This window comes from Anomalospiza imberbis, chromosome 8, assembly GCF_031753505.1.
Source record: "Anomalospiza imberbis isolate Cuckoo-Finch-1a 21T00152 chromosome 8, ASM3175350v1, whole genome shotgun sequence".
Lineage (NCBI taxonomy): Eukaryota > Metazoa > Chordata > Aves > Passeriformes > Viduidae > Anomalospiza > Anomalospiza imberbis.
In genome coordinates, this window is record NC_089688.1 from 35264820 (window position 1) to 35281246 (window position 16427).

The following is a 16427-nucleotide window of genomic DNA, read 5'->3' on the forward strand; positions in this document are numbered from 1 at the left end:
TCCATCCCGTCCCATCCCGTCCCGTTCCATTCCGTTCCATCCCGTCCCGTCCCATCCCGTCCCATCCCGTCCCGTTCCATCCCGTTCCATCCCGTCCCGTCCCGCGGAGCCCGTGCCGGGAGCGGGCGCTGGGCCCATCCCTGCGGCGCGGCTCTGGGCTGGGCACGGTGCGAGGGCGCCGAGCGGCCGCCTTTCCCTCGGGGGACACGGCTGTGAGCGCCCCGCCGCGCCGGCCCCGCCCGGCCCCGCTCGGCCCCGCTCGGCCCCGCTCGGCCCCGCTCGGCCCCGCCGGACCGTCCCTGTCCGCGGCCGGGCGCGCGCGGCGGGGCGGGCGGGGGCGCGCACGCAGGCGGGGGCGCGCGGCGGCGGGCGCGGGCACGCGCGGCGGCCCCGCACACACGCGGCGGAGGCGGCGGCGATGTCGCAGCCGGGCAGGAAGAGCGTGACCCGCGGCACGGTGAGGGCTCCCCGCGGGGCGAGGGCCGCGGGACCGCGGGGCTGCGAGCCGGGGCCGGGCCGGGGGTCGCTCCGGCCGCCGGAGATGGAGCGGGGCGGGCGGTCTCGCACAGCCGGGGAGCGCCGCGGGCTCCTGCTGGCCCCGGGGTGAGCGCCCGGCGGTGCCGCTGCCGGCGGTGCCGTTACCGGCGGGGCCGGTGTCCGCGGGGCCGAGCCCCTGCCCTGTCCGCCCCCCGCAGCCTGCCCGCTCCGCTCCTTTGTTGCGCGTCCCGGCCGGAGCCCGGCGGTCCCGGCGCTTTGTCCCGGGGCCGCCCCGGGGGGACAAAGGCGGGCGGGCTCCGCAGCGCGGCCGCGGGGCTGCCCCGCCGTACCCCCGGTCCCCTGTGCCGCCGGGGCCGGAGATGAGCTCCGGGCACGCTTTTATCGCGGAGCGGGCTTGGCAGTGTGAGAGCATCTCGCAGCCGTGCTCTGCTACCCGCCTCAGCCCGGCGTCTCCGCCCGCGCTCCCCGGTCCCCCCGCGGCTCCCCCGGCCCCGGCCGCGCTGCGTGGGAGGGGATTCCCTCCTCCCGGCGCCGGCGCTTCCCGGCAGGAGCCGGGACAAATCCCTCGAATGCGATGCCTTGTGTTTTGTTTTTTCTCCTCTTGCTGGCTCGTGGCAGAACTCCCTTGGGAAAAGCCCGGTGGGCGCGGGAGCCAGGGACCAGCCGCGTTTCTGGGCTGCGGGAGCGGATCCCGGGTGTGGGGCGCTGCCGCCGGGGTGGGCGTGGGGTGAGGATGAGGGTGAGGATGAGGAGGGGGTAAGGATGGGGATGGGGTGAAGATGGGCCCCACAAGGGGAGGGGCCGTCAGGCTCTCCCATGGGGCAGCAACACTGAGGCTTCTTTTGATTGATGTTATGGGACAAGGGGAAACAATAAAGACAATAAATGCCTGACAGTTTAAAAAGGAAAAAAAAAAAAAAAAGGAATGCAGTTCTTTAGTTTTCCTTTTCTATGCCAGCGATGCTCTTTTAAACAAGCCCCAAAATGTTTCTAGGCAGTTTTGCCTCCGGACCCGGCTCTTTGTGGTGCAGCATCTCCAGGCTGTGCTGCCACGTGCTCAGGCGTCCCTCAGCTGGTTTTGTGCCCAGGCCGTGCTCTTTGTGTTGCCCATTTCAGCACTGCAAATAAATTTTCAAGCAACACCAGAGATCAGGAAAGGAATCCTCTGAAATTAGGCTGCAGCTCCACATAGACATCAGTGCTGCTGCTTCCTAAGTTTTCTAGTTAAAGATTCTGGGTGAAGATTCTGCAAATCTGAAAACTGTGCCAGTGTCTGGCTTTGAAGTGAGGAAAGTCCTCGAGGCTTTATCTGCCTCTGCCGACACTGTGCAAACGAATGAATGGCAATAAATTACCGGGTTAATGAGATGCACTGAGAAGCCTCGTAGCCGGAGCTGAGGCAGGAACATGGCTCAGCCCTTGGCGCTGGGGGTGCCCAGGGCTGCCAGGCTCAGTGATGCACCCCTGGCTCCTGCCACCCTACAGCGAGCTGGGCTCCTCCAAATGACAATTTCATATGGCTCCCCTTGCAAGTGCAGTTGTAGAATAGTCTGGATAGACACTGAACTTGAGTGATTGGAGGGAAAATACTAAACCTAGATTTACTTAAAGCTTGGAACGAGTAAAATGGAATCCAAACAAAAAAATCTTTTAAAAACTGTGGATTTTTTTCCCATTAGAGTGACCACATTCTAATCAAAGGAGGAAAAATCGTCAACGATGATCAGTCATTTTATGCAGACATTTATGTGGAGGATGGCTTAATAAAGTAAGTTAAAAATTTATATTTGCTTATGTAATTTCTTAGAATGATACAGTGCCTTGACATTTGAACAAGTTTCCTTCCTATCATTTTTTCTTGAGACTCTTTTAGAAAAATAAAGGCAGCATTTTAGAGTAGTGTCAGGAAAGAGCTACGCTGCAGCTCTGCAGCTGGAAAGACTTGCAAAGCACTGGCAGCCTGGGGAGGAGCAACAGAGGTTGTTTTGGCATCCTCACTTCAGAGTGCTTGCCAGCTAAGAGGAGATCTTGATTTCCTTTCCAGACAAATCGGAGAGCACCTGGTTGTTCCCGGTGGCACCAGGACCATCGATGCCCACGGGCAGCTGGTGATGCCGGGGGGCATCGACGTCCACACGCGGCTGCAGGCGCCCGTCATGGGCATGAGCTCGGCCGACGGCTTCTTCCAGGGCACCAAGGCAGCGCTGGCAGGAGGCACCACCATGATCAGTAAGGGGGAGCACATCCCAGCAGGCTGCTGTTTCCTAGCAGAGTACACCAGGCCTGGAGTCACTGCAGGGATGTTTGTTTGCCTTCCTAGCACAGAAATGTCCGTTTCTGCAGGACAAGTCCAAGCACCACAAAGCTAACTGGAGGTGTTGTGTACCGTGCAGAACCTCCTTCCCTTGCTGCACATGGGAATTAAAAATACACACGTATATTAAAAACATCTGTCTGCTCCTGCCTCGCCTCATCAGAGAGCAAGACAGAACACTTTAAACACCTTTTAATATGTTTTTAACAGCTCTGCAAGTGTGGGGCATTTTCGAGTTTCTCAGCTTTAAGCACAGGCTCCATTTTTGTGTTAATGTAAAAGAATTTTGCTCTCTGTTCTGTTCCTATTGCACTCCCAAGAACCACTGCAGTATGTGTCTGCAGGACCAGTCTCAACAGTCCTGGCATAGCTCCCCAGCGAGCCCACAGCCAGTGCTGGAGGGAACGGGAGCAGAGCTGAGGGAAGTGCCGGGCGCTGCGGGCTGCCCACGGGAACTGCCCCGGGGCAGAACCATCACCCATCACCGGCACTCAGGGTGCTGTGCTGGCTGGGGAACAGATGACAAAGCCATCACTGGGGTTTGCTTACTGCACTCTGTCACTCAGCCTGCGAGAGCCACTACCCCCCGTCCCTGAGCAGCTGGAAGCGAGCTGGCACTGCCGTGTCCGTGCCCAGAGCAGCGGCTCTGTGCGCGGGGCGCGGTGCCCGGCGTGTGCCCGTCCCTGACACGCGTGTCCCCGCAGTTGAGCACGTGTGCCCGGACGCGGGGAGCAGCCTCCTGGCCGCCTTCGAGCAGTGGCGCAGCCGCGCCGACGGCCAGGCCTGCTGCGACTACGGCCTGAGCGTGGACATCCCGCGCTGGCACGAGAGCCTGCGGGAGGAGCTGGAGGCCCTGGTCAAGGACAAGGGTAAGGCCAGAGGGACCCCACGGGGTCGGGGTCACTGCAGGGTCCTGGGGCGGCGGTGGCAGCCCTGCTGTCCCCCGGCACCCAGCTCTGCAGGGACAGCAGTGCGGCCACGCTCCTGCCCATGGAGCTGGGTCCTCCCCGTCCTTGGCCGTCCAGGAGAGAGCTGTGGACGGGGACACGGGCACCAAGTTCCTGCCCTAACATCGGGGTCTGTGCCCTCACCTTTGGGCAGTTGGCAGCCTGGTCATGGAAAGGGATTTTGGAAGGTAAAGGAGTAGGGTTGGCCCCTCTGATGTAGGCTGCCAGATGTACAGAAAAAACATTTAAAGAAAAACCTCCGAGACAGGGCTCAGAGAAGGAAACTCAGCTTTGAGCATTCCGTAGTGGTTCCACTGTGCCTGTAACTCCTGTGCATCCCGAGGTATCCGTGGGATGTGGCTGGCTGGAAAGCAGGAAAGCGGACCAGGACAGGGATTCATGCATTTATTAATACCTATAGCCACGTTTGGAACTACACTTTCCTTCAGATGTGCTAATGCAGAGCTAAATGTCCTCAGTGTAATTTGTAGTCTTGCAAGCAAGGGTTTAATTGGCCAATTACCATAGAAATTCAGAGTGAATTTCCTATTAAAATGCAGAGTGGCTGGAGTAAGGGAGCTGTTCCTTGGAACACAGATGAAATACAGCTGTAATTTGATCACGGTTTGGTATTGCTTATTGCCTCTATCCATTCAAAATACAGCAGCAATTCATAGAATCATGGAATGGTTTGGATTAGAACAGACCTGATCCCATTCCCTGCCATGGCAGGGACACCTCCCACTGTCCCAGGTGCTCCAGCCCCAGTGTCCAGCCTGGCCTTGGGCACTGCCAGGGATCCAGGGGCAGCCACAGCTGCTCTGGGCACCCTGTGCCAGGGCCTGCCCACCCTGCCAGGGAACAATTCCCAATTCCCAATATCCCATCCATCCCTGCCCCCTGGCAGTGGGAGCCATTCCCTGTGTGCTGTCCCTCCATGCCTCGTCCCAAATTTGAGAATAAGCCATAGACTGAAGCCCCCACTGAAGGAAAACCAGCCTGGGAGAGCGGCACACTCTGAATGAGTGTGCATTTGGAGCCAGTCACAGAGGGTGCCCAGCCCCAAACACAGACCACAGGGCTTTCACTTTTTGGTTCAGGTGCACCATAAAGTAGGGGTTTATTGTCTTTCACAACTCCCAAGTTTTGGGGTCAGTGGGGACATTTCCCACATCAGCCCTTGGCTTTACTTTGCTTCCAGTGTAACCCTCGCCAGCACAACTCCCTGGCCCAACCCACAGCAGGGCAGTGACAAAGGGACAAAGCCACACATGTCCTTTTCTTTTTTCAAGGTGTGAACTCTTTCCTGGTGTTCATGGCTTACAAGGACAAGCTGCAGTGCACTGATGGCCAGGTAGGGCACCTGAACGCAGGGAAAGGCACCGCCTCACTCTGAGCCACGGGGGCGGTGGCAGGGCTGACCTGGGCCCCCGCTGTGTCCTGGCAGATGTACGAGATCTTCTGCACCATTCGGGACCTGGGGGCCATTGCCCAAGTGCACGCGGAGAACGGAGACATCATCGAGGAGGTACCGTGTGTGTGTCCACTGGGACCCAGGGGTGACCAGGCCACTGGGGAGGAGAACCCCTGTCCCAGCCCCTGCCCCTGTCCCAGCCCCTGCCCCTGTCCCTGCCACTGTCCCTGTCCCTGCTCTGTCCCTGCCCCAGCCCCTGCCCCTGTCCCTGTCCCTGTCCCTGCCACTGTCCCTGTCCCTGTCCCTGCCCCTGCCCCAGCCCCTGTCCCTGCCCCTGTCCCTGTTCCTGTCCCAGCCCCTGGCCCTGCCCCTGCCCCAGCCCCTGCCCCTGTCCCTGCCACTGTCCCTGTCCCTGCTCTGTCCCTGTCCCAGCACCAGCCCCTGTCCCTGTCCCTGTCCCAGCCCCTGCCCCTGTCCCTGTCCCAGCCCCTGTCCCTGTCCCTGCCACTGTCCCTGTCCCTGCTCTGTCCCTGTCCCAGCCCCAGCACCAGCCCCTGTCCCTGCCCCAGCCCCTGTCCCTGCCCCAGCCCCTGCCCCTGTCCCTGCCCCAGCCCCAGCCCCTGCCCCTGCCCCTGCCCCTGCCCCAGCCCCAGCCCCAGCCCCTGTCCCAGCCCCAGCCCCTGTCCCTGCCCAGGGAGCTGCAGCCCCAAAGCCCTGGAGGGAACAGGACCCTGTGTAGCAGCATGTGCAGGCAGAGGAAGGTGCAGGAGGATCAGGGTGTCCTGTGGAATCATCTGTGTCCTCATGCATCTCCACATGTGCTTGGGCTCCCAAAAAGCACTTTGGGGGTTCCTAAGGGATGACTGGCTGCCTTAAGTGATGCTTTAGCCTGTTATGTGTGGTGTTTAGGAGTTTGGATTACTTGAAAAAATCGGAAGGTTTGAGGCTTTTACAGTAATGTCCGTGACATTGGCAGTATTTAACTCCACCATCAGCACTTGGGAATTCCTTGGTGTCGCAGCCTCTGCTCATGGGCCTTATTTTTCCTTTTTACCTGTAGAAAAGACAGTCTTGGCTCCAGCCTCAGTCAGATACACCAGGTGGAGTTAGGCTGGCAGCTCCTTAGGCTCACGGTCACACCAGCGTTCAGTCTGGTGTGGGAGGAAGGCTGAACTGAAAGCCAGATCCAATCCTTCAGACGGGTTTATTTGAACAAACGGGATGAAGGCTAATTCCCACCTCCTGGGATTTTATCTGGAAACCTGCTCCTCAGCTGGCTGTGGAGCCAGGCAGCTCATAGCTGCAGCAGTGTTTCTGTAAGCTGCCAGCATGGTGACACTTGAGCCCTGGGGACAAACTTGGAGGAGATCTGTGACAAGAATACAGACAAATAGGCACGCTCTAAGAGCAGGGTGCATTAAAGGATCCGGTGGGATCTGCTCTGTGGAGTTGGATTACATCCTTGCCTTAGTGCCAGCTGACTGGGAGGTTACATGAGACAGAGCAGCAGAGGGACAGGGTGAGGTGTGTGCTGGACATCTGCCACATGAGTGACCTGGGACATCCCAGAGCTCATCTCAGCATCTGTCACCACGGGTTCCCTTTCCTCTGTGCCACATGGTGAGGTGCAAAGGGACAGGAATGTTTGGGAGAGGTGGCACCTGCTGCATCCCAATGGCAGTCTCCCATCCCTGTGCCCATCCCTGCCTCCTCCTGAGCAGCTCCAGCAGGCTCAGGTGGTGGCATCCCTCTCCCTCTGCTGCAGCCGTGCACCGGGGAAGGGGCAGCCTGGGTGTGAGCACCCTCCTCCAGAACCCTGGGTTTGAGGGGTGGGAAGGTGCAGAGGTGCTGCTGGGGCACAGCAGCTCCCATGCAGGAGCATTTCTGCAGCACAGGACACGTCTCTGGGAGGTGGCCCCACGGTGAGTGGGATGTCCCAGGGGAGTGTCCCATGCTCCTCCTGCTCGGGTGGGTTCATCACTTGCCCCCTGCCCTCGGGTGGCTCTGGACAAGGTGTGCTGTGTCCCGTGGTGCTCCAGCAGGCTGTGCCCATCACTGACTGCTCTCTCCTTCCTCCTTGTCCCCCAGGAGCAGAAGAGGCTGCTGGAGCTGGGGATTACGGGCCCGGAAGGGCACGTCCTCAGCCGCCCCGAGGAGGTAACGTTGTCAGCCCTGGCGCCAAGCTGTGGCCCCGCCGTGCAGAGGGGCTGGGACACCTGTGCTGTGGGACACCTGTGCTGTGGGACAGCTGTGTCATGGAACAGCTGTGTCATGGGACACCTGTGCTGTGGGACAGCTGTGTCATGGAACAGCTGTGTCATGGGACACCTGTGCTGTGGGACAGCTGTGTCATGGAACAGCTGTGTCATGGGACAGCTGTGTCATGGGACAGCTGTGCCATGGGACACCTGTGTCATGGGACACCTGTGCTGTGGGACACCTGTGCCGTGGGACAGCTGTGTCCTGGGACAGCTGTGTCATGGGACACCTGTGTCGTGGGACACCTGTGTCATGGGACAGCTGTGTCGTGGGACACCTGTGTCGTGGGACACCTGTGTCATGGGACAGCTGTGTCGTGGGACACCTGTGTCGTGGGACACCTGTGTCATGGGACACCTGTGCCGTGGGACAGCTGTGCTGTGGCACAGCTGTGTCATGGGACAGCTGTGTCATGGGACACCTGTGTCATGGGACAGCTGTGCCATGGGACACCTGTGCTGTGGGACAGCTGTGTCATGGGACACCTGTGTCATGGGACAGCTGTGTCCTGGGACACCTGTGTTGTGGGACACCTGTGTCATGGGACAGCTGTGTCCTGGGACAGCTGTGTCCCGGGACACCTGTGTCGTGGGACACCTGTGCCGTGGGACACCTGTGTCATGGGACAGCTGTGTCCCGGGACACCTGTGCCGTGGGACACCTGTGTCATGGGACACCTGTGCCGTGGGACACCTGTGCCGGCGGACACCTGTGTCATGGGACAGCTGTGTCATGGGACACCTGTGTCATGGGACAGCTGTGTCCCGGGACACCTGTGCCGTGGGACACCTGTGTCGTGGGACACCTGTGTCATGGGACAGCTGTGTCGTGGGACACCTGTGTCCTGGGACAGCTGTGCCATGGGACACCTGTGCCGTGGGACACCTGTGTCATGGGACAGCTGTGTCGTGGGACACCTGTGTCATGGGACACCTGTGCCGTGGGACACCTGTGCCGGCGGACACCTGTGTCATGGGACAGCTGTGTCATGGGACACCTGTGTCATGGGACAGCTGTGTCCCGGGACACCTCTGTCATGGGACACCTGTGCCGTGGGACACCTGTGTCATGGGACAGCTGTGTCCCGGGACACCTGTGTCATGGGACACCTGTGCCGTGGGACACCTGTGCCGGCGGACACCTGTGTCATGGGACAGCTGTGTCATGGGACACCTGTGTCATGGGACAGCTGTGTCCCGGGACACCTGTGCCGTGGGACACCTGTGTCCTGGGACACCTGTGCTGTGGGACACCTGTGCCGTGGGACACCTGTGCCATGGGACACCTGTGTCCTGGGACACGTCTGTCATGTTCTCGTGCCCACAGGTGGAGGCGGAGGCCGTGTTCCGCGCCATCACCATCGCCAGGCAGGCCAACTGCCCCCTCTACGTCACCAAGGTCATGAGCAGGGGTGCTGCAGATGTGCTGGCTCAGGCCAAGAGGAAAGGTAACACTGGCCTGCACAGGCAATCGCTGAACCTCTAAATCCAGCCAGGAATCTCATTCTAACTGTAAGCTCTGGGAAGTCCTTATCTCCTGAGCTCCCCCACACTCTCAGGGTGCCGAGGCTCGTGCGGGTTTCCATGGTAGGCTGTGCCAGAGCTAATTGCTTGGAGCTGGGAAGATTGGATGTGTTGGAAACTGTGACGCTTCCATCTAGGCAGACACAGCTGAGAACGGGGAATAATCCACTTGTGATCGTTTGGTGTGAACTGAATGAAAAACAGATGTGGAGCAAGCTCCAAATTGTGGCTGAGGGTGGAGTGGGAAGGGCTGGGATCAATCCTGTGGGGAGCAGGGTGGAAGGGGGAGCACAGTCACCGCTTCCCCCGTTCCTCCAGCCCGGTGGCTGCCAGACAGACACAGGTTTGGTTTAAAGGAAGGCGTGACAGCTTGTTGGAATGTGTGCCTGGTGAAAGGAGGGGACAGACAGATCCAGAACTTGCTTTGACAGTGTCTCCCAGTCACCTGAGATAATCTAAAGGATTAGCGAGACTGAAGTGCTGGGAGTGCTGAACGAGTGGAAGTGCTGAGTGTGTTATGGCAGCGCCGTGCCCATGCCCGCGCTCCCCCTGACCCCACGTTGCTCTGCAGGCACCGTGGTGTACGGGGAGCCCATCACGGCCAGCCTGGGCACCGACGGCTCCCACTACTGGAGCAAAAACTGGGCCAAAGCCGCCGCCTTTGTCACGTCCCCCCCCGTCAGCCCCGACCCCACCACGCCGGATCACCTCAGCACTCTGCTGTCCAGGTGGGTCCCGTGTCACCCCTGGGCACACCTGCCCGGTCTGCATCCCGCCCACGCCCACCCGATGCCAGTTTATCGCCTGTGGGGCCCGAAGCCCACGAGCCACCGGTGCCCCCACGGTCTGCCCAGCAAGGGGGGCTTTTCCAGCCTGGGGGTGCCATCAGTGCCCCCCTCCCTGACCCCTGCCCCGTCCTTTCCCCAGTGGGGACCTGCAGGTCACCGGCAGTGCCCACTGCACCTTCACCACTGCGCAGAAGGCCGTGGGCAAGGACAACTTCACCCTCATCCCCGAGGGCACCAACGGCATCGAGGAGAGGATGTCCATAGTCTGGGAGAAGTGTGTGGTAGGTGCTGCAGCGCAGCTGGATGGGAGCACACGTGAGCTGTGCCTGGGCTCGAGGCTGTCACAGCGTCGTTAATTCAGACAAGCCAGAGCAGTGACACTGTCTAGACACTGCTGCAGCTTCAGAGAGGTGCCAGCGAGAGACTGAGACACACAGATGCCTTCACGGTGTCTTCAAAGGCTGCTGCGTGGGGACCACCCTCCGCTCTCGCCCAGTCACCAGGCAGTCTCTGCAGCACTTTCTCCCACGGGTGATGAGGTGTTCCTGTCCCCTCGTGCTCACCAGAGGCCTGGGGAGGTGGATGGGGAGAGGGGGTCTCTCCCGTGGGACATGGCCGTGGCCATGCTTCCAGGTCACCCCAGGCCCCACCAGTGGGGACAAGTCTCCACGTCACCTCTGTCTGCCTGGCAGCAGGGCTGTGATCCGAGGGTGGGATCAGTCTGTGTCCCTGCACCCCAGTGCACAGTTCCCTGCCAGCAGCATCCCTGGAGGGCTCTATCCTGCATCCCACAGAGCAGATGTCCCTGTGCAGGCTGCAGGAGCTTGGGAGCCAAGCCACCCTGAAACCTCTCTTTGTGGGCTTTGTTCAAAGAGAAATAGAGCTTTTGTTAAGATGATGAGTGAAGATGGTAAATAAATAGCCCTGGTTAGGTTCACTTCCAGTCTTTCTTCACTGGGCTGTCCTTAACCCTCTTCAGTGATCCTGAGATGCCTGTGCAGGAGCTGGAGCCAACCAGTGAAGGTCTTATTTTTCAGAGACTTCAACCTTTGGAGTCCAAGGAAAATAAAACCTGTGTCTCATATCCTTTATCCCACAGGGACAAGGCTTCTCCTCTCATCCCCCTTCCCCTGTAACCACAGCCCTGTGGCGGAGCAGACCCTCACCCCACATGGGCCCAGGGCTGGGGGCAGCAGCTGCTCCCAGTGGGACAGCCCCGATCCGGCCGTGGGGAGGGACCGTGCCCACAGCAGGCACGGGGCCACATCCACCTGGGCTGTTTCCTCCTCCCCAGGTGCCCGGGAAGATGGATGAGAACGATTTCGTAGCGGTGACCAGCACCAACGCTGCCAAGATCTTCAACTGCTACCCCAGGAAGGGGCGCGTGGCTGTGGGCTCTGACGCAGACCTGGTGCTGTGGAACCCCAAGGCTACGAAAATCATCTCAGCAAAAACCCACAATTTGGTAAAATATATTTTAAATCATTTTCTGGGGCTGGTTTTAGAGTCAGAAGAGATCTGGAAAGCAATGCATGTCCTTAGCTGGATCAGATCATCCAGCAGGGAAGGAGTTGTCTGTGGGGATAATCTGATGAAGGACCTTGCATTTGCTTTTAAAAATAGTAGGAAAATAACCTTTTATTGCTGTAAAAGGTGGGATTGGTACTGAGTGACCACTCCAAGACAGTTGGAATCTGGTAAAGAAATCTTAAGGTCAGCGTATTTGCTGTGGACTAGAAAAATGTAGGTGCTGAACTGAAGTATTGAGCTATTGCTAAACTGTATTAATTACAGTTTAATATGTATTAAACTATTCCTATAGTTTAATATATACTGGCATTAATATAATACAAAATTAAACATTCCATAAAGACTATATAAATAATATAATAATATAAATATAATTTAATAAAAGTATTAAACTATTGCTGTAGTTTAACATGATTGGTTTTAAGGTTTATTTTCTTGGTTCCAGTTTGCTTCCCATTGGAATCTTGTTGTTTTAAATATGAGGGCTTAGTTAGCTCTGACTGATGGTGCATGAGGAGCAGTGTACGAAAATGGGGGGCATTGTTGGCCTCCTCTTAAATCCTGCAGGCACTGAATATCAGCGTTTGCTTTTTCTAGAATGTGGAGTACAACATATTTGAAGGCACTGAGTGCCACGGGGTCCCAACCATGGTCATAAGTCAGGGAAGAGTTGTCCTTGAAGATGGAAATCTGTGTGTCACCCAGGGCTCAGGTCGCTTCATCCCTAGGAAGACATTCCCTGACTTCGTTTACAAAAGGATAAAGGCAAGAAACAGGGTAAGAGAGTTTTATTTGCCATAATCCCGTGTTTTGATCACAATCTCTCTGCTGTAGTGTATTGGGGCTGCTGTGATGGCAAACCTGCAACAGCAGCGGGAATATTATCAGTGCTGTTTCTTTCTGTGTGTTGTCGTGTAACTGCCTAGCTCCTCAGTCAAGAATTCTTAGTATTAGAGCTAATAATGACAGTTTTATTAGCCTATTATAATGTAACAAAACAAAAATGCGACTTCTAGCAGAAGGTTTTTTTGGTCTGTATTGATGTAGAGGGAGGAATTCCTCTCCTAGCTGTGCTAGAGAAGTTTCTGTTGCTGTATTCCCAGTGTCTGCTCTGCACCCTTGGAGGGTAAGGGATGTACATCCCCTAGGTACTGGAAATACAGTAAGATAAATCCTCTGTGTGCTGGCAGAGCTTTTAAAAGAGACACAAAGACATGCAAATAATGTGAAGAGCTTCTTAACAGCTCTGTCCTCCTTCCCTTTTCCATGTGCTATTGCAGACACTGTAATTCTGCATCCTACACAAAGGCACGGCAGGAATCGGTAACCCAAATTAACTGCAGAGGCAGGAGCCCCGACTCTGGTGTGCCTCAGGCTGTCTGGGGTGCCTGGAGGGCAGGATGGGGATGTGCCAGCTCCCTGCAGGGTGGGAATGGCACCCAGAGAAGCTGTAGATGCCCCATCCCTGGAGGTGTCCGAGGCCAGGTTGAAAGTCCTTTTAAGACCATCAATTCCAATCACTCCCCCAGCCCTGCCCAGGCCACCACTGCCCCATGTCCCCAAGTGCCACATCCACAGGGCTGTGAAATCCCTCTGGGGATGGGGACTCCAGCCCTGCCCTGGGCAGCTGTGCCAGGGCTGGGCAGCCCTTCCCATGGCGAAATCCTCCCGCATCCAGCCTGAATGTCCCCTGGCACAGCTGGAGGCCGTTCCCCTGGCCTGTCGCCCGTCCCCGGCCGCGGCTGACCCTGTGCTCCCCTGTGCAGCTGGCCGAGGTGCACGGCGTGCCCCGGGGGATGTACGACGGGCCGGTCCACGAGGTGCCGGCCAGCGTCAAGGCCGTGGCGCCCGGCGCCGGCAAAGCTGCGGCCCCGCCCGTGCGCAACCTGCACCAGTCCGGCTTCAGCCTGTCCGGTACGTGGGGCCCACACGGGGGGCCTGGGGAGGGAGTGCCCGGGCAACGCTGAGCAAGAGAAACTTCAGATTTGCTCAGCAGCAAAGCGGTTTGTCCTGTGGCCGCAGCCAAGGGACCAAGTGCAGCACAGAAAGCCCTAGAATGTTCTACAGTATTTATGCACAAAGCCTGGTGGGGGCTCTGCTCCCAGGAGCCAGAGCAGGCAGTGATTCAGCATCATTCGTTCTGCAGAAACCTGCCCAGCAGCTGTCGGGAGCTTGGAAAGCCAATGCTCTGCCCTAAAATGACTTCCGTAATTGTTTTTTAGCTGGTTGGGTCACATGGGTCCCATATTGTTTGATAAATGTTACCCGTCCCCACGTTTTATTATATACAAAATTGATTTATAGGAAAGCCACTTAGAAATCTTCCAGAAAGAAACAATGAAAAATTAAGAAGTTCAGGCAAATACAGCCATTCCAAACTGTGCCATGCTTGTAGAGTGTCCAAAGTGACACATAATGAAATTATCAGTATTTCCTGAGCAAATGTTTTAAGGCTGTGGCATGTAAAGCAGTGGGACTGCCCCGCTCTCTGCTCTCCTGCAGGGTCACAGGCAGATGACCACGTTGCCCGGCGCACGGCGCAGAAGATCATGGCCCCGCCGGGCGGGAGGTCCAACATCACCTCGCTGTCCTGACGCTGTCCCCACGCCGGCCCCCGCCGCCTCCTGCCGGGACGGGGCCGGTGGGCCACCCTCGAGCTCGCCAGCTGTGCCAGCCCTTCCCTCGCCGGTAGAAAGTAGAGTGATCCCCAAGGCAGCACTCCCAGCTGGGCTCTCTGCCTGTGTTCCTTTGCTAGCTGCTAGGAAAGCCCTTCCCTGTGCATGCGGCAGTGCCACGTCCCCAGGGCTGCGGGGCCGGCCGGGCCCCTGCGGGCCAGCGTGGACATGAGGGCACATCCAGGCTGGATCTCGCTCTTTTCCAGCAGCCTCCGCTGCCCGCTCTCATCAAAGCACTTCCAACCCATGAGCACTTGCGTGGTTTCCAGCCAGAGCCCTCCGCCCTGGCCGTGCTCCCAGGGCCACCCCCAGACCGTGTGTCCCTCGGCGGTCACAGCTCAAGGGCGAGTGCAGCCCCGTGTCCTGGGGCAGAGTGGTGCTGGCCCTCCAGGACCCGGCCATGCCGTGGGCTGGTGTCCCTCTGCCAGCCTGGTTTTTTAAAGACCATTTATTACTCCGTTTTTCAAGAACTGAGTGTGAGTCCCATACCCAATACCAGGGCTCGTTTGGAGGCCAGGGGCATGCAACACACTTTTTTATAAAGATTATTCTAGCCCAGTTCTAATATTTAAAGGTGTGTACACAGAGTGAACCTCTGGCCATAGAGCCATGCATGTACCTCCAGGAATGGCTTTCCATTCCTGTCTGCTCCTTGCTTGGAATAAACTTGGTTGGAAACCGTGAAATGGTGGAAGTGGTTGATCCACCCGAGTCCATTTTGTTGTTTTCTTCCTCTGAGTTTTTCTGGGTGAGGCTTGCACCATCCCATCCCGACTTGCAGGTTACTGTGCTCCCCTTGGAGGGGGGAGAGGCTCGTGGTGGCAGTGCGGGCAGAGTCCCACCCTTCTCCTCCGCCTTCTCGGGGCCGTGCAGCCGCGGGCCCCTTGGTTTGCAGATGAGCCCACAACTCCAGGAGTCGGGCTGGCGTCCCCTCGGCCCACGCTGGTTCCGGTGGTGGTGAGACGTCATGGCACGTCCATGAGACGCTGATTTCCCTCGGGCACTGCCACGCTTGGGTCTCCAGCCCTGTCTGAGCCAGGCACGAGAAAGGGAGCAGGGGCTGTGGTGGCACAAGCAGGGATCTGATTTGCGAGTGGGGGCTGGGACCACACATATGGCAGCTCCAGATACATGAATCCATGAATTAGGAATGAACCCACAAATGTAAACCAGGGAGGGACTTAATTTTTTGCTGGGGATTTTTTGGTCTTTTTTTATTATCTGATATGACCTACATTTCACAGCTTAATGCTGCAGTAATTTCTCTGTTAAGCACATGGGAATGTATTTGTTTGGATGTTTTATATTTAATTTTAAATTTAATTTAAATAATTTCATTTGTTGATTTTCTCATTTTCCCTGAAATTGCACCGAGGCCATTAACATCTAGTGGAAGGTGTCCCTTCCATGGCAGGGGGTAGAATGAGATGATCTTCAAGGTCCCTTCCAACCCAAACTATTTATGATTCTATGATCTCTTTTCGTCCTGAACAGAGCTTAAATGACAGCAGTGTGAAATCCATAGGGAATGGGAAAGATAGAACTCACAGTGTGATGGCAGTGACCTCCCCATCACCCCAACACCCATGGGGTGACAGGAATATCCCAGCACCCCCAGCTTGTAAACACTTATCAAAGGAAGTTCTGAGGTCCCTGTGCTGCAAATGTCCCTTTTCCCACAGCTGGCCTGGTTCGTGCCAGGCCCCTGGGCCAGTGAGGACCCGGCACAGCCACTGTTCCCTCTCCCACATCACCCAGTTTGGGTCCCTCCACCGTCTGTGCCAGCCCAAGGCTCAAACCCTGCCAGCCGTTCCCTTAGGGAGGGAGGGTTTGCGTTTATTCCCTCTGTCAGGGAGCTGTCGGAGCCAGCACAGCTGCCCCAGCCTCCTCCCAGGGGAGGAGGGGATCAGAGCCAGCAGCATCTCTGCAGCTCTCCCGGTGCCAGGAGAGGCTGAGCCGAGTCCCACAGCTGCCTGCCAATGGAGCCAGAGCCTGCAGGAAACACCCCCCGTGGCACCCACATGGTGTCTGGACCTAATTCCTTTGGACAGCTTTCCTGCAGGCTCTGGGTCAGGGACACCCGGAGATGCTCCGTGCCCTTGACTGATGGCGCAGCCCTGGTTCTGCAGCACTGCTGCCACCAGGGAGGAGCCCCAGGTCCCCAGCTTGTGCCTGGAGTGGGGATGGACCCCCAGTTCCCTCAGGACAGCAGAGCTCCTCAGGGATGGACCCCTAGCTCCCCCACTACAGCAGAGCTCCTTAGGGAGCAAATGAGCTGGCAGGCAGGCACTGCACTGTCCCTGTGCTTATGCCTGGCTTTCCATGCTCACTGTGTCTTTTTTCTTTATTTTGATTTTGCATGGCTCCCCACTGCCACAGGGCAGGGTCAGGCCCTGGCACAGGTGCCCAGAGAAGCTGTGGCTGCCCCTGGATCCCTGGCAGTGTCCAAAGTCAGGCCGGACACTTGCTCCAGCCTGGC

General features: G+C 57.7%; 1 protein-coding gene across 1 annotated transcript; it reads left to right on the plus strand.

Annotated features, from left to right (window-relative positions):
* Window positions 1–316: 316 nt before the first annotated feature.
* DPYSL4 (dihydropyrimidinase like 4) lies at window positions 317–13898 on the plus strand. Its single transcript, XM_068198385.1, has 14 exons — window positions 317–457; window positions 2178–2266; window positions 2543–2727; window positions 3517–3681; window positions 5052–5113; window positions 5207–5287; window positions 7262–7330; window positions 8759–8879; window positions 9527–9683; window positions 9883–10024; window positions 11038–11208; window positions 11871–12050; window positions 13040–13187; window positions 13776–13898. The coding sequence occupies exons 1-14, from the start codon at window positions 419–421 to the stop codon at window positions 13865–13867; spliced, it is 1701 nt and encodes a 566-aa protein (XP_068054486.1). The 5' UTR covers window positions 317–418; the 3' UTR covers window positions 13868–13898.
* The last annotated feature ends 2529 nt before the right edge of the window (window positions 13899–16427 follow it).

Bases quoted from the DNA above. Each gene is read 5' to 3' on its own strand.
- DPYSL4 (XM_068198385.1), top strand. From the start codon at position 419: ATGTCGCAGCCGGGCAGGAAGAGCGTGACCCGCGGCACG. The intron at 5,114-5,206 runs GTAGGGCACCTG...GTGTCCTGGCAG, and splicing joins TGCAGTGCACTGATGGCCAG to ATGTACGAGATCTTCTGCAC. The intron at 10,025-11,037 runs GTAGGTGCTGCA...CCTCCTCCCCAG, and splicing joins TAGTCTGGGAGAAGTGTGTG to GTGCCCGGGAAGATGGATGA.